Source organism: Gobio gobio (assembly GCF_949357685.1).
Source record: "Gobio gobio genome assembly, chromosome: 25".
Taxonomy (NCBI): Eukaryota; Metazoa; Chordata; class Actinopteri; order Cypriniformes; family Gobionidae; genus Gobio; species Gobio gobio.
In genome coordinates, this window is record NC_137121.1 from 12,440,864 (window position 1) to 12,459,307 (window position 18,444).

General features: G+C 40.6%; 1 protein-coding gene across 1 annotated transcript in view; it reads right to left on the minus strand.

The window, feature by feature from the left end:
* Positions 1–4,380: 4,380 nt before the first annotated feature.
* Positions 4,381–18,444, minus strand: part of lrrc4ca (leucine rich repeat containing 4C-a) — a 112,084-nt gene continuing 98,020 nt past the window's right edge. The window contains exon 3 of the mRNA XM_079809935.1: positions 4,381–8,981. Within this exon, the coding sequence (XP_079666061.1) occupies positions 6,981–8,927 (1,947 nt within the window). The 5' untranslated portion in view covers positions 8,928–8,981 and the 3' untranslated portion in view covers positions 4,381–6,980. The remainder of the gene's footprint in view (positions 8,982–18,444) is intronic.

Sequence of the window (18,444 nt, forward strand, 5' to 3'; positions counted from 1 at the left end):
CATGACAACGATGTACTAAAAACAGACAAAATCTGTGAAAATGCATGCCAGGCCGGTCGTTGGGAGATGTCGCTTTGTCAAGAAACATACATGTGTGAACACCTTTTTCACAGATTCACGTTTTTTGTTGTTGTTTACATGGTTTTTAAAACCTTGCACTTTCAAACCTGTTTTCAAAAGCCAAACTGCATAAAAAGATTTCCGTTTTCTGTTCTCACTCCCAACTCGTCACATATTGACGCTTGGTCAAGACCCTTCGGCGTCACTTTTTAACGCACAGGGTATCCCTTTAGTGTAATTTTCCGACGCACAGGGTACTCCATTAATTTCAGTTGTTTGCCCAATGCGTCAGATCAAGACACATTTAATTCTTTGCATTTGTAAAAGTAGACTTGATTTTATGAATATTTATAGGCTACTTTTATATTTTGGAGCAACTAACCCCACCCTAAACCTACCCATTTCTAAACAATATAAAACGTAACAGGCAAATAAAAGTACAGTCACAGGTACACTCTAAAACATGCTGGGTTAGAAACAACCCAAGTTGGGTTGAAAATGGACTAACCCAGTGAATGGGTTGTTTTAACCTAGCAATTGGGTTGTTTTAACCCAGTGAATGGGTCGTTTTAACCCAGCGGTTGGGTTAAATGTTTGCTTAAAACAACCCAATCGCTGTGTTAGTCAATTTTCAGCAACTGAAACCCAGTTTTCAAAACCCAGCATTTTTTTGAGTATACTGTATTTATAGCAAAAACTGACCAAAAACAGTATAAAAGTATTAACTCAGGTTGCATTCCAAGTCTTCTGAAATCATACGATATCTCTATGTAAAGAACAGAGTTGATCTTAATGTTTTAATCACTGAAATGATGATCCCGCCGCTCCGTGAACCCACGCACTCATATCTCATTCAAATAATACACGACTCTTGAGCATGACGCAATTGGTCACAAGACACACGAGAGCCAATGACATTTTAAAATCAAAGCTGACGTAATGACGCAATTGGTCACGAGACATATGAGAGTCAATGCAATTGCACTCTCAAAGCGGATTTTTTAATGTGTGCATGATCTTCGGCGGATGGCTGATTGCTTTTGGGGATTTTCTTCACACAAATCAATCGTTTGGCCTCGGAACACTTGGAATATTTGTACTTTTTGAATAAAATGTGCCTGCAGTTATATCTGCCTGTTATATCCTGTGTTTTATATCATATAATACACAAATGGGTAGGTTTAGGGATGGGTTGGGGTTGGGTTATATGTTCAAACGTGTCTAAATAGCGTAAATAAAATAAATGTATGTAAATAAAAGTAATGTTATGCTTGCTGATTAAATTGTGATCACTTCAACGTGTCATAATGGCAAAATCATAACTCAATATATAATTTCATCATGACGATAACATTCCCATGCCCAACGCGCCTGTGTATGACGGCAAAGGTTTCTCAATGAAATCATCTTACCCTGCGCATCGAAAAATTACACTAAAGGGGTACCCTGTGCGTTAAAAAGTGACGCCAAGTGACCAAGCGTCAATATGTGACGAGTTGCGAGTGAGAACGTGTTGCCCAAACCAGTTGAGCGGAAACTGACAAAACGGACGATTCTAAAGATTTCATTGGTCATGTCAATCACGGTTCTAATTGCCTTCACCAAACACTAATCCCTAACCCTACCCTTCACCCTAACTTTAACCAATGAAATTAGCCGCAGCGGATTTCCGCTGGTTTTGGCGAAAAAAACCCTGCTTTTTAGGGGCAATTTACACAACGTTTTTTAACTATAAACGGACAACTTTTCTAAGTTTTTTATACGTTTGTTTGCATGACAACAGCGTTTTTGAAAACTATACCTTTATTGCCTCCATGTAAACTACAAAAATGTGAATTTGTGATAACAGTGATGTCATGTGCATGCGCATTACGTGTTCAGTCTATAGAGTGCATGTGACGTCACCGTCATCTGGAGTGACTGCGGTGACGCCCACTGAGTGGCAAAAAGGCTTGGCGGCAGCATTGGTTTTCAGCGTAAATGCCGCGAAAAACACACAAGACGCATCTAAAACGGGAAAGAGTTTTGAGATTGACTGCACAAATAGATTTGACAAGAAAATTCTATTTTTTTTTAAAAATTCTAATTCTACTTTTTTTTTTAAAAAAGTCTATTTTTATAGACTGCCAAAAGCTACAGAAAAGAGAAGCAAATGGATCGCTGCAATTCACTGAAACAACTGAACTCCAGGCAGCGAAACGTGGATTTGCAGTTATCATTTTGCATCAATATGTTGAATTTTAGGGTAAGATCGTACCCTATATATTGTATTGTCATAAATTGTATTAAGAACTCATGATCAGTTAAATTTTTACCATCTTATATTATGCATAATTTGATGTTTTTAAATAAACACTGACAAAAACTATATAAGTTTTAGGGCTGGACGAAATGACAGGGCTGGGGCTGGACAAATATATATATATTGGTATAAGTGATCACCCAGATTAAGACCTATTTATATAAAGCATTCACAGGCAAATTTGCTTTATGTATTTCCCGGCGTTGAAATCGGGCTCATATAAATGTCAGGAAACACAATTCCTGGCTGCATGTCAGTATCCATGGATCACTGGATCTTTGGTAAGTTGTAAGGAACACTATATTGAGTCCAACCTTTAGTTTAAACTGATAATTGTTTGTTTTACCCGCGTTTTTGCAGTTTCCCCTATTAAATCCATTCATGCAGCAGCTCTTTTGCTACTCAATCTGGCTGATGAGACGTGTTCCGGCGGGAAAGTAATGTTAATGCAAACCCTCTATAGATGCGTAGTTTCTTTAGAAAGTGAGATCGCCATCTACTGGCCAGGCAGCAGAATACAGCATTTTTAGTCAGGGATAATTTGGACAACGTTGTCGTCTGTGCGCGAAAAGCGCAAAGTACATCGTTGTTGTGTAAACATATCCTCAAACTAATGGCCACGGGACAGTTCATCAGATGACATCAACCAGGGAAATGAACAAAGCAAAAGGCAAACATCAAGAAAGGGCTTCAAAATACAGGCCCAAAAACCATGTTCAAATATAATGGTTCTACAATGGCATACAACTAATGCTTCTCGGCATTACACTTGCAAACTAGTTTATTCACCAAATTTGCGAATTGCGTCATTGTTGTTGAGTCCTGTATGACAAATTGCTTGTTTTTCATAATCTGTAAGTCACTAAGCATCTGCTAAATGATCAAATACAAATGTGATTAAATGTTTGTTTTTTTGTCTAGTGATAAATTGTTGGGGAACACTGATACATGCATAATTTTTTTAATAAAATACTGCTAAATTAAATATCAAAACTACTGGAGAAAAAAACAAAAACGGAAAAGCACAGAAATGTCTTTTTGACGTCGATCCAAACAAATGTTTCTTCTCTCCTCTTAAATATTTCAATCACATTCATTAAAAAACAGTCAGGCACAAGAAAAATGAGTAGAGCTGGAAAATAGCACTGCTGTGCTCACTGATGAACACAATGAGGCAGCCGGTGAAATTTATTCACACTGCAACATGCGGTTCAGCTGTAAAGAACATTTCATGTGCCTTTTCTCGATTCACTCATTTCAAATTCTGTCTAATAATCCAAAACTACTGGTGGAGCCTTTCACACACTAAATACTGAATCAACCATCCACACACAACAAGTTAATGCTGTTTTGATAAGTTTTAAAGCACTAATACACACAAATATGACCCTGGACCCGAAAACCAGTCATAAGGGCTAAGTTTTTGAAATTGAGATTTATACATCACCCGAATAAATAAGCTTTCCATTAATGTATGGTTTGTTAGGACAATATTTGGCCAATACTAACTAATCTGAGGGTGCAAAAAAATCGAAATATTGAGAAAATCACCTTTAAAGGTGTCCAAATGAAGTCCTTAGCAATGCATATTACTACTAATACATATTTACGGTAGGACATTTACAAAATATCTTCATGGAACATGATTAATATCCGACTTATGACTTAGCGACTTATGACTGGTTTTGTGGTCCAGGGTCACAAATATGTTTTTCCAAAATGTAAAGCTGACATATGTAATCTAAAATAGAAGACAGTGTTATTTTTATTACTGCTTAAGATTTAACATCTCATTTTGAAACAAGACACCTCTGTGAAAGAAAAGTAAGGAGACAACAGAGAAAAGACAATGATAGTTTATTTGTAACCTTATCTTGTGTATGAACTACAAACTCTGATTTCTATAATCGAACTCCATCTTTTTTTTAAAGGTCATGAAATAATGTTTACATGAAAATCAATCCAGTCGTCTTTTACAGCATATCTCGCTCTCTCTCTTTTTTTCTTTTTTCTTTTTTAAGATCTTTTAGAACAGGTTGGCACATGTAAAATTAAAATTTAAAAAGTTTTTGTATTGTTTTTTTTGTTTTTATTTTCAAAATGTATTTTTGTATAGAAATCTACCACTAGAACAGCATTCCCTCTCAGAGACGAAAAGAAAAAAAAGAGTTACGTGGAAGGGAGAGAAAAGCATCGTGTTCCCTCCTTAACCGAAACCCAAAACACAGATGAGTTTACATGATGGGACAGAACAAACATACGAAAAAAAAAACCTCCAAAAATTGACAATTTAAGACAATGATCCAAATCCTCAAAATAAACAAATAAAATGCAACTGAAACCAACACTCAACTCAATGACTTGGTTTACTTTTGTGCTAAACTCCATTGACAATGTAATGTAATGAACTTATGTTCGGATTGACGTCAATTTCAGTGACAAAATCAGAAAGACAAGGAAATTAATTAAGATTCGAAAGAGCAGCATATTCAGATGAAGAACAGTCATTTTTTGCACGCTTGGATATCTTGATTAGAAAATGTACCAGATGGCCTTTGCTTCTAGTGGGCAGGAGGTACGCTCAAAAATGTTTTTGTAATGAACTGAAATAGCAAAGCTGACAAGCATAATTGCATTAGATCTTTATAAATCGGAGTGCATCTGGTATGTGAACAAAATATGATACTGAAAGTTTCACCGAATGCCACATGGTATCAGTCGGCATCTGTATTAAGACCAGAAAAGCAAGAGAAACATCTTCCTGTCAGTCCCCTGTGCGTCTTGCATTAATTATGAATGGCCGAAACGAAACGCTACGAATCTGAATAACATGTCACAGGTTTATTGGTTACTTCAAATTACCTATAGCCCTCTAGATTGCTTTATAGATTAAATGATGCACTTCAAATGAGTCCACTTTGGCTCTTTCACCCAGCCTCGCTCTCCCATTTGACTCTGAATACATTTACAGTGTCAAACCAATGTCTGTTGGCTACTCACCGCTGCCACCCACCCAGTCCAAGGTCATCGGTTTCTATAGTGACCGTCTTAGGCCGTTCTGATTTCATAAATTAATTCATAATCTCAAGTCATCCCCCCTGCAGCCAAGCCGAAGATGGATGCATCATTCTCGGTATGTGTCAAAAAAAAAAAAGGGATTAAATACGACTTAGAAGTTTTAAAAGAATTGCATAACTGCCTATAAAAAGATTGACAGCGCAGAATGATGGAAGATAGAATATGGAAGAAAAAAATATGAGAGGGAAAAAATTATCTATAAAGACACACCTGTGGCACCATTGGAAGCCTTAGATCTGTGCGGCACTGCCTTTGCCCTCTTATTTAGGATTCTTTGTCTGGCTTTTAGACCATCCCAGATGGAAATCATTCAACTGTAGGCAAATGGTTATGCATGGTTATGTCAACCTTTGAATAAAGGCCTACAGTCTTCGGCCTCCTGCCCATATAGCATTTGGCATAGAATGAGTGTGCTGCATCTGTGTATGAGTATTGGGAAACTTTAGTAGGGTATCAAGGAACTGCCACAGGAACTCACAACGTCTTTGTTTTTTGTTTTTGCTATGATAAAGAAGATGCAGAAAACAGTTTAAGAACATAACGCTTATTTTAAGCAGGAGATGCCTCCAAATGAATTTAAGAGCAAGTGGGCCGACCCCAAATGCTAACCTAATCCATAAATCTTCAGGTCCGAGCACAGAAACAATTCGAAATTGCCCTGCATGCATCAAATAGACATGTGTTCCTGACATTTGGCCCGGTTTTAAATGGGGACATGTTTCCAGGGCTCTTTGTTCTATATTTTAGGGTAGAGAAGCCAGGTATACATCTGCATATAATTTGTAGCAGCCATCCCTGCTGAAAAATTAGCTGGTTTAAGCTTGTCTCCCAACCTGTCCAATTGAAAAAGTGCCCAAAACCCCTCTAAAACCAGCCAACAGATGGGCCTGACCATGCTGGGAGACCAACTAATGACCAGCAAACCAGCTTAATCTGGTTTTAAAAGCCTATTTTTCAGCAAGGGTAACTGAATAATGTGATATTGTCAAAAAGTGAATCATTTAGAATTAACGTGATCAATTTGAACAATTATGGTTTGGGAGTTTTCTAATATGACAATCTATAACCTAATATTTTAAAAGTATTGACACTAAATGTGAATCTTGAGGTTTCAGACAGATGGAAAGTTTCCGATTCAGCTGCAAATGACTTTGAATTGGGTCCTCACATACAGAACAACAGACTTAAACAGAGTTTAAAAGCAAATTAGTAAACCAACAACTCTTAAAATAACATAAAAAAACATGGAGAAATAATTGCTGGAAAAATAATTGCTGATTACATCTTTTCTTGATTAAAACACAATAGTTATTTTCCTTAAATAAATAACTTCTGTTATGTAAAGACACTTTTGAAACTGTTGACGTACACTCAACTCCCAATGTCCTTATCTACCCGTCAACATCCTTCTTATACGTCTTGCATCGGTCTACTGTCTTTGTTTCGACAATCTTCAAAATCGATATGTCACATACTGTTCCTTAAGAGTTTTAGAGGTCTTTTTTTTTTTCTTCGTTTAATCCCCATTATGAAAAGCAGTTTAGATCTGGGTTTCTTGTACATTGTCTTTTGAGCTGGCCCGAATTAGCAAAGGTTCGTGGGCAGAGCTGTGTATAGAATTGATGGTGGAGGCATGGTTGTACACAGTCTTGTAAGCAGTGTAATGATTCAGGTGCTCATGCTCCAGTGGGGGAAGGGCGAGGTGGCCCTCCATGGTAGGTCCACCCGTCACGCAATCCTCGTCCACGTTGATAATCTCAATGGTTCGTGTCGGTGCGTGGTGGTTCTGCTGGTGATGCTGTTTGCGCATTTTATAAAAGATGATCAGCATGACGGCCGCCATCAGCGTGATGGCCACAAAGCAACCAATGATGATCTTCGTGGTCTTCATGACCTCATCCAAGGTGTTGAGGGAGCCATCGATCAGGGCCGTGACAGGGATGGTGTTGGTCTTGTCGGTGGCCTTGGTGGACAGCGGCGTCCATGCTGTGGTGGTGGTGGTGGAGGTGAAGGAAGGTGGTAAGGTCTCCCAAATTCCAGAAGAAGGAGTGGGGCCGCCTTTCTGCTGTACTGTTGGGTGGCCCTCATCATGTGACGCTTCAGTGGTCTCGACTGTAACTGTAGTGAAGTAACTGAAGCTGCTGTTCTCTGTGGAGGACACATTGAGTGTAGCCGAGGCTGTTGTGTTGCCTGCAGAGTTGCTCACCATACAAGTGTATGTTCCAGTATCCTGCATCGTGACATTGGTAAAGTTTAACGTCCCATCGTTGTGCACTGTAATGCGTACCTTGTACGCCCCATGCGTCATGATGGACCCATTGGGCGTGATCCAGCTGACTGAGGTCAAAGAATTTGCTCGACATTTCAATTCTGCTGCCATTCCCTCAGTCACGTTCAGGTCCGCTGGTGGCTCCACGATCACCGGTGCATAACAATGGAAATAATTCTGGTCAAGTTCGCCGATGTAGCGCCCTTTGTGGCTGGTAGGTGACGCACAGCGGGCACAGCAACTGGTATTGGCCGGCACCATTTCCTTTAGCCACCAACTGAGCCAGAGGATGTCACAGTTGCAATTCCAGGGGTTGTGGTGCAAGTGTACCCTCTCCAGGTGGTGTAGTGGGGTGAAGAGGTCATGAGGCAGGAGGGTAAGGTTATTATGGGCCAAATTGAGCTCCACAAGGGACTGAAGATCATCGAAGGCATTTCTCTCGATCGTCTGGATCTGCGCATGCATCATCCACAGTTTCTGTAAGTGGACGAGGCCTTTGAAAGACCCTGGCTTAACTATAGAGAGCTGGTTTCCTGACATCTCCAACTCATCCAAACGAACAAGAGGAATGAGGTTTGGGATCTCCTTCAAGTTGCACATGCCCAGGTTCAGGTACCGCAGGTTGCTGAGGCCTTCAAAGGCACCTTCTGAAATATAAGACAGCCTTTTCAGCTCGCCCAAGTCTAGCCTTCGTAGCGATGGTACACGGTTGAAGGCATACGAGGGTATACTCTCAATAGGGTTATTCCTTAACCAAAGCTCTTTAAGTTTGGACAGGTACTCGAAAGCCCCATTGGGGATTGTGGTTAAACGATTATCGAAGAGCTCCAGAGTGTTGAGGTTGGCCAGCCCATTGAAAGCTCCGATTTCAATGTTGCGGATATGGTTTTTGCTGAGCTGCAGGATCTCCAGGTGCCTCAGATGCTTGAAGCTGTCAACCTTAATCACCTGGATGAGGTTCTCCTGAAGGTTCAGGTACCTTGTGTTGGTGGAAATACCATCAGGTACATCTCGAAGGCCACGTCGCGTACAGATGACCTTGCTGAACTGGTTGCTACAAGAGCAGACGGAGGGGCAGGTCTGCGCTCGCACCAGGCCAGCCACCACCAGAAGCTGCAGGGCCAGTGACAGCACGAACAATGGGTCGGACAGGGCCCGGTTCCACCTAGGACCTCTCATCGTCTGCTGCATCAGGGAGGAGGTCATCTTGTTTATCATTCATAATTCGCTGACAGGTTCTCCACTCTTTGGGAAGGGTTTTATTAGGCCAAACTGCAAAAAAAAGAAAAGAAAGAAAGAACCATGTAAGGTTTGGAATTCTAACTGACTGACATAAATAAATGCAGATAGATACAATAGATAAAACTGCTAAAACTAAAATGTCACAATCTTATTGGTTTCGGTTGCTTATTTGCACATACTGGTGCCTGATTCACTAACTTAATTATGCAAATGAGGCAAAAACTTAAAAAAACACTGCCATAAAAGCTGTGCTGCAATCAATTTGAATGGTGCAAATCTCCACCAAAAGGGCTAAAGTGTAATACATAAGTAAATTGGAAAAACTAGGGAAAAAAGAATTAGCACTGCAATCTTGAGAACGTTATTTGACACACAAGCACAGACAAACGTTGTAATACTCAGTGTTGGGAAGGTTACTTTGGAAATGTAATAGGTTACAGATTATAAGTTACCCTATTTAAAATGTAATAAGTAGTGTAACTATTCAATTACTTTAGTAAAGTAATGTAACTGATTATATTTGATTACTTTTTGATTACTTTTCTAATTTCCAGCACTGGAATGCCTTTTTATCACTCGCCATGGTGGCAACTCTTAGACAGATTGTAGCCTAAAGCTTTCAGCGGCAATGTGGATTAATGTAATTGGCAGACGTGGTACGCTGCAAATTCAAACAAAAGAGCCAATCAAAAGCATCAGAATAGCTTCACTTTACTAAATGGCCTTTAAATGGCAGGAGGCAACAGAAAAGCAACAAATTACACATAGCTTTCTATAGAAAATATTCAGATGTAACCCCCTTTGTAATCATTAACATTTTCATAAGTAACTGCAATTTTATAATTAAATTGTGTAACCCCGTTACATGTAACTAGTTACTCCCCAACACTGGAAATACTCTAGCAATGAAAACAATATATCTTATAGCCACACACGTCCCTTTAGCCCAGTGGAAGTGAATCACAGACAAAAAAAATTTCACACACATGCACCGTAGGTGACCTTGGAATTGTGTTTCATATCCATTTCATTTTTTGAGTGCGTGCAGTGTCTGTGAGTTCATGTCTTTGCACGAACAACACTCTCAATCTAAGTCACATAAAGCTGAACCACAATATTGGGTCTGCTTTCTCTGTTTCCTCCTCTCCTCAGCCAGGGTGATATGAGCTGCCTTGTCTGTCTGTGTCACTTTATTTATTCTTGCAGAGGAGGCATAAATAAAAGCATGGCTTCCCACCTACCGATCCTTCAATCAACCCCTACGTATCTAAAGCGTTCGGCTCTCAGAGATACTTAAAGACATGTGTGACCAGACTGAAAATGACTCCTGGGACAGGAGACGCATGTTGCACCCTTCTCCCTCAGCTGAGTATGTGACTCACTTTAGTGTCAATTCTGAAAGGAATTGGTCAATTTAGATTTAGAGAGTTTTCCCTTGCACTCAAGGCACTATACAGTATATTCTTTCAGTCCATGCACTCCCCGATAAGCAAAGTCATGACCTTAGCATTGCTAGTGGTATGCTAAAACATAATTTCTCTGAGAGGGTGTTAGCATGCAAGTCTCGTCTAGTTAACATGACCCTAAATCCAACTAATTATATAATGCTTCTTCAAGACCAACCAGTCATTCAAGACAACCCACCGGCTCATTGATTGTGAAAATTTGCTGCTAAAAATAAAAATAAGCACTATATAAATGTAACAAATTCTTCTTGTTATGATAGCATGCTCTGTAGACAATTTTGAGCACTTGAAAAGCTGCTCACAGTCGGTTTGTAGGACCTGAAGGAGAACTGTTGAACATGGATGTACTTCCCTGTGGGCATTACATCACCATGTAGAAAGTGTACAAGTGCAAATCTGTTTGTACCACTTTTCACTCTCTCGCCTTTCCTCTTCCTCTCGGCAGGGTGCTGGTCTTAACCTAATAATGACTGCCATAACAATAAATACTTTCATCGCAAATCTACTTGAACTGCTGCCCTGAAGTCTTCTATCTAGACTGCTGAGGAGGATCACACATGAAACTCAACCATGTTATCACTAAACGTTTTAAAGGAGGATGACTTTCAGTAGTGAAATGATATGCCCATTCTTTTACTTCACTTAATCAAATTTCATGCAGAGATAATTGTAATATATATCTTGTGTATAAATTATCAATTACAACAAAAAGATAAAGCTTCACAAATCTTAAAAAAAAAAAAACCCTGCTGGATTCAAGTGTGGGTCCGGTTTATCTTCCCTGATTTGATTTTACACTAATAAAATTGCATAACACAATCTATATTGCTCCAAGTCGAGAGAGAGAGAGACAGAGAGAGGGGAGCAAACAAAAAAGCACTCCACAGAAATCCTGCTGCTTCTCAAACAATGAGCCAGGCAAAATTGGATTTCATGTGGGAAGGGAATTAGATGAAAAAAATGATAAACAAAAAATAAGATTATGAAATGAATACATTTTTAAACTTCTGGCCCAGCAAGAGATGATGAAGCAGGCGGCAAACACTTCAGCAGGGAGGGAGGTAAAGAAGAGGATCAAGCGGCGGAAGCCTTGAAAGGTGCGAGGTGTAACAAAGTGAATTAATTTTTTCAAAAAACATGAAAGTGAATGCCATTGCTGCTGACAACAATGAGGCTGTGTGCTTTTTAGCACAGTGCAGGCTCGAAAAGCTTCTGTACTTTCCGTCACACGGCAGGGTGAGCAGGGTGAGGTGAGAACAATTATGGCAATCATACAGTTCTGCACAAAAGAATCAAATGTCAAGAGCCGTATTGGATTAATATGGTGTTCACTTTCGAGGAGAGGAGAAGGTAAGGGAAGATAAAGAAGGAAGAAGAGGCGAATGTGGAAGGAGAAGAGTAAGAAATGGAAGAAGTAGAAGAGAAATACGATGAGAAAGGTAAAAGGAAGATAATAGAGTGGGGGAAAAAATTGAAGGTGAAATGAAAAGGAAATAGAAAGGAAGAGGAAGAAGAAGGAGGATAGACAAAAAGGACTTAGACGGACAGGGGAAGTGAAGTAGAAGGAGATCCAGCTGACTGAGGTCAAAGAATTACAAAATAAAAAGGTAAAGAAAGATGAAGTAGAATGGAAAAGGAAGAAACTTATGGGAAGCAGGAGGGAAGGGGAAGACAACGATGAAAAGTGAAGTTCAGGAAGAAGAAAAGGGAATGAGAAAATAAAAGCAAAGAGGAATACGAGGAAAAGTGAAGAAGGGCAGAGGCAAAGAAGAGGAAGAAGTGGAAGTAGAAGAGAGATTGGAAGAGGAAATAATTGCACAGGAAGGAGAGTGCAAGGAAAAGAGAAAACGAGGAGGAGGAAGAAAGGAAGATGAAGTCAAAAGGAAGAAAAAAAGGGGAAGCAGGAAGGAAAAGAGAGGATGAGTAAATAGAAAGGAAGAGGAGGGCAGGAAAAAAAAAGACAAGTGAACAGAAGGAGGAAGCATAGAGGAAGATGAAATAGAAGGGGAAATTAAGAAAATTATGGGAAGTAGGAGGGAAGGGGAAGAACATGATGAAAGGTGAAGATCAGGAAGAAGAAATGGGAAAGAGAAAATAAAAGCGAAGAGGTATACAAGGAAAATTGAAGCAGGACAGAAAAGAAAAAGGAGGACGAGTGAGGAAGGAGGGAGAAAGATGGAAGGAAAAGAAGAGGAATTAGAAGAGAGAGAATGGAAGAGGAAATAAGTGAACAGGAAGGAGAGGGCAAGGAGAAGAGAAAAGGATGAGGAAGAAGAGAGGAAGATGAAGTCGAAGGGAAAAGGAAAATTATGAAGTAGGAGGTAAAAGGAAGGAAAAGAGAAAATGAGGAAAGAGAGGATGAGTAAATAGAAAGGAAGAGTTGAAGAGGAAGAAGAGAGCGGGAAAAAAGAAAATAAGAGAATGGAAGGAGGAAGCAGAGAGGAAGATGAAGTTAAAGGGAAGAGGAAACGGAAAATGAATAAGGAGAGAATAAGGAGGATGGAGGAGGAAATAGAAGGCAAGAACAAGAAAGGAAGAGGAAGGAGGATAGACAAAAAGGAATTGGACAGGGGGAAGTGAATTAGAAGGAGAGGGAAAGAGAAAATAAAATATAAAGGAGGAAGAGGGAGGATTGGGGGAGATAGATTGAATGAAAAGAAGAGGAAATAAGTACACAGGAAGGAGGGAAAGGAGAAGAGAAAATGAGGATGAAGAAGAAGTCAAAGAGAAGAGGAAAAAGAGGAAGTGGAAGGGAAGAGAAAAGGAGGAAGCAGAGAGGAAACAAATGGGCAAGTGGAGAGGTAGGCAAAGTAGAAGGGAAGAGGAAAAGGATGGACAGAAGTAGGAAAGATAAGGAAGGAAAATATAACAAGAAGAGAAGAGGAGTAAGGGAAGAGGGAGAAAATGTACACGAGAACAGGAAAGAATAGAAAGGGGAAAAGGAAGTACATGAGAAAGGAAGAGGAGGATACCTTTAACAAAACGAAGAAAGAAAACATCCACATGTGCACTGCATTGTCATTTTGTAACACACCCAAGCCTCAGATGCTGGTAAAGCTGAGCCATGAGTAATGCTGTCGTTTAACAAACATGTCATATGAAAACGGCTCTATTCAAAAGCCCAAGGAATTGAGAAAATTAAAGATTTCCTTTCGATTTTTCAACAGCAGTCAGAGAGAGAGGCCCTGAGCCAGGTTTCATTAATCTGCAGGCCTGCTAGAGCACAATTCATAGGTGGGCCTGATAGCATCAATAAACTATGATAGTACAGCCATTGGTTTACAAGACTGGGAATTGCTTCATATAAATGGAAGCTGGAGTGGAAGTTCTCCACAGGGTCATCCATCTACAGCCGGATGAACAGCTGATGGACTGTAGAATCACCAAGTTACCAGCAGCAGCAGCGGTAACCTTCAGATGATACGATAACAGCACACAGCAACAAATACTGAAGTAATACCAAACAAGCAAGAATGCTGTCGCTGATATTGAGTTGCACTTTAGACACAAGTAACTTTTTCTGTTTTTGCTTTGCCAACAAAAATATTTCCAAACAAAGCAGCAGAATTAATCAATCATAGTAATGGTGTTCCTGAACTGGATGAGGGAACGTTTCAATTAAAGGTGCCCTGCTACACAAAACCATTGAAATATGTAAGGTCCATATGTATTTGTGTTATGTCGTGAATGTGAAAATGAACTGCTACCTCCTCTGTCAGCTCTAGCCACTGAAAGGAAATAAGAAATCAGGCCGATTACAAAAGCTGGTCAGTCTGGTGTTGCCTGAGCTCATTACTATTCATGAGCTTGCCCAGTTGAGACCACGCCCACATCTAGCTCAGAGTTTTCGTATCCACCTTTTTCCGAAGGTGAAAGGTACTATAAAAGCTACTATAAAAAAGAACGTGGGTAAAACTTCTGGTGAGGCGGGGGAAGTAGTATACCAGTGGTATTTTGTGTGCAAGTTAGTGAAGAGGCTAAGTGTTTCTCGGATCATTGGCAAGGTTTCAAAATGAACATTTAAAAAAAAAATGTTTATCAGATGGTGCCACAAGGGTTAAGTGAAAGTTACTGTGAAGCAATATGACTGACACACACTAAACATTTCAGTTTAGTACATTTATTAGTTAATTAATAATATCATAATACAATTTTCGTGCCCTTAATTGTCCTTACTTTACTGACCTTCCACAAAAGACCTAGCCTAGAAATCTAGAAGCACCCTAGCGGCAGCAAATCTAATTTGCAGCCAGGGTCGTCTAGCAACTCTCCGTTGACTTGCGAGCTGGAAAAAACAAACTCTGGTTAGGCCAATCACATTATGTATAGAGTCGGTAGGCGGGCTTAACATAATGACGCAGAGTTGCGCGGTTCCGCATGCTACTCGTAAACAAAGAAGCTGGCGAACAGCGGCCTTTCGAATCGGCTTTGGCCGCGACTCTGGAAGACTTGGAGTTAAGTTTTTCTTTGAGAAAAGAACAAAGAACGGCACTGAAGTCATTCGTAAGAAAGGAAGATGTGTTCGGAGTTTTGCTGACCGGATACAGCGAAAGTTTAAATATATCAACTAGCTCTGCTTCACCTTCTTCGTTGCTCTGGTTGGTTGTAGCACTATCATATTGCGTGTGTAACGGAGGCCAGCTAGTAGTTGCTGTGCGAGTAAACCTCACTCCTCTGATCTCAAGAGACGCTCTAGCGACTGCTGCTAGGGGTTGCAGCCTTTAGCCTCCTTGTTAGAATGTCTGACTCTCATGCCGGTGGACCCGGGTTCGAGTCCCGCTTGGAGCGGGGCAGTTCGAACAGGAGGAGTTGCAATGGTGCCGTGACCCGGAAGGGAGTGAGGTTTAGGGGGGTGAGTGTAACGGAGGCCAGCTAGTAGTTGCTGTGCGAGTAAAACTCACTCCTCTGATCTCAAGAGACGCTCTAGCGACTGCTGCTAGGGGTTGCAGCCTTTAGCCTCCTTGTTAGAACGTCTGACTCTCATGCCGGTGGACCCGGGTTCAAGTCCCGCTTGGAGCGGGGCAGTTCGAACAGGAGGAGTTACAATGGTGCCGTGACCCGGAAGGGAGTGAGGTTTAGGGGGGTGAGTGTAACGGAGGCCAGCTAGTAGTTGCTGTGCGAGTAAAAAACTCACTCCTCTGATCTCAAGAGACGCTCTAGCGACTGCCGCTAGGGGTTGCAGCCTTTAGCCTCCTTGTTAGAACGTCCGACTCTCATGCCGGCGGACCCGGGTTCAAGTCCCACTTGGAGAGGGGCGGTTCGAACAGGAGGGGTTACACGTGCAGAGGGAATTTGAAAGACAACCGTTTATCCCGCCCCTCGGATTGAGCTCTGCCAATGGTGTGTTCCCAGACCCAACTTCTTGATGTGGGTCTGGCTTTTCAGACTACAAAAGAGCTGCTGCATGACTACCACAGTGTTCTGGCCCTGCAATGCCACTGCTGATGCTAGCACCCATGCCTTGTGATGGGATACGTGTAGGCTCAGGCTCGGCTCAGATTTTAGTTTCCGACAGATACTGATACGCCTCTGAGCTTTTCAAATTGCTCATCGCCTTACCATCACAGGCTACTGAATCTAGAAAATAGCTAAAAATGCTCCTGTACGTGATACAAGGCCACTTCTTCACGTCATCCTCCCAACCAACTACCCAGAGGGTAAAGGTACTGTTGTTTCAGCCTTTTGAAAGTTCGTTGAGGTTGTGTTCCCACATCATTAGCAAATTTGGATAGCTTTAAAGACTGTCAGCTGTTAAATGTCAATAAGCTATGTTTCCATCCACCTATTTTTATGCACATTTTGGGATGTCGCATCAAAAAATGCTGAATGGAAACACCAAGATGCGCATGAATTCTATAAATGCGCATAAAAAAACGTATGCGCTCGTTTAAGTCGGATAAATGTTCTATCCGATACGAAAACGTTCGCATAAACCACGATGGAAATGCATAATGTCCCGCTTGTTTACTTCGAACTGGGAGATGCTCCCACTTTTGACGAAGGCTTCATGGGGCGTAGGAAACTTGTGGATACAGCAAGGATGGCTGAACTTCAACGGCTAGATTTACAGACCTATTTTCCAATAATTACTTGTGGACAATACATAATACTTGCCAAAACGAGAAAAGAAACTTAACACAATGAGTCTTTAAAACTGATTTTGCTACCGATTCATGGCTTCCGCTGGCAAAATAAATAGTTTGCCACACAGATAGAACTTGACAGTTTCAGGTGTTGCATAGCAACGTCTTACTAGCTGACTTTCACTTTCAATGAAATTTCATTGCAATAAGCGAACGGACTTCTTGCGAATGTTGGGAAGGCCCATTCATGTGAATGGAAGTTTCTGCAGCACTCTGAAGAGCCGTGTAATAAGCTATAAGAACATGCTGTAGTTATCATTTCAAATGGCAAAACTACCAGACTCAAACCATCTTTGCTTCTGTAATGCCAAAATTACAACTAGGCTATTTGTCTTTGAATGTCTATCTAAGCCTATCTTTGTCTTTGAATGTCTATCTAATCGCATTTCTGCAGCGATTACAGATGATAGTAAACAAAATTCCCCTACTTGTTGCACTGGGTAAAGGATGCTTATATCCAGGCTCTCATTGGCTAGCTGTTAGCCAATCAGAGTCAAGCAGCTTAGCTCGTTGAATATTAATGAGAACTGGCGCAAATCGAGCCAAGTCTTCCTGCAGGCTTTCTGTACCATTGTTAGGAATTAATCGAATGAGAATGATTCAATGACTCACTCAGATTGTCACTTGCTTAATTCTAGAATTGGATGAGTGAATTCTTAAGTGACTCACTCAAAAATAGTAATGCTTAATTCCTGAATGAATCAATGTTTGAAGGAACTGGTTAAAATGACTCTATGTATCACTCGAAGATCAGTTTATTCCAGAATGAATCAGTGTTTGTGAATGAATTGAACGAGTGAATGTTTTACTGACTCACTTATTAGAATACATTTGATTAATTTCTGAATTAATCTCTGTTTTGAATGAACCGTTTGAGAATGATTCAGTGACTCACTCATAAATAGTAATTTGCTTAATTCCTTAATGAATCAGTGTTCTGTACGAATTGGATGAGTTAATGATTCATTGACTCACTAATAAATAGTAATTTGCTTAATTCCTGAATGGATCAATGTTTTGAAGTAACTGGTTGAAAAAGACTGGTTGAAGCATAACTTGGAGATCACTAGTATATTCCAGAATGAATCAGTATTTTTGAATGAATTTACATTTATGCATTTGGCAGACACTTTTATCCAAAACGTCCGATCGAACCAGCAACCTTCTGCGTATCAGTTCCATGGTTTAACCCACTGGACCACCATCTCACATATTCTCACATTGGATGAGTGAATAAATAAGTGAATTATTCATAAAGATGGTTGGAAAACAAATTGGAAGAATTAATGCTTTAGTGACTCGCTCACAATGAGTTGACTTGAAGCGGAGCTGTGCAGAACAATCGGTCTATGACATCAAAGTACTGCGAGAGTGATTCGTAGGCGTTCGCTCTCGCGGTACTTTGATGTCATACAACGACCGGTCTGCACACCACCGCTTCAAGTCAAAACCCCTATTTTCTACATTTATGAACAGGATCAATGTTTTGAAGTAATTGTTTGAGAAAGATTCAATGACTCACTCAAAGGGCCCTATCTTGCACCCAGCGCAATTGACTTTGTACACCGACGCATGTGACATTCCTATTTTGCACCCGCGCAAAGCGCGCTTTTCCCTCCACAGAAGCACGTCGCTAAACTAGTGAATGAACTTGCGCTACCTGGGCGGTTCAGCGCAAAAAAGGAGGCGTGTTCCGGCGCAAACAATCCCTGGTGCTATTTTGCTGTTCCATTAAACAATTGCGCCACTGACCAGAAAAAACCTAGTCTAAAGTCAGCGGCGCGTTGCGCGTTGTTCATAATGCTATTTTAAGGGCGCATGCTTGACCATAATGTATAGCGTGCACAACGCGCATACACTTTGCTCATGTAATCTACACAGATG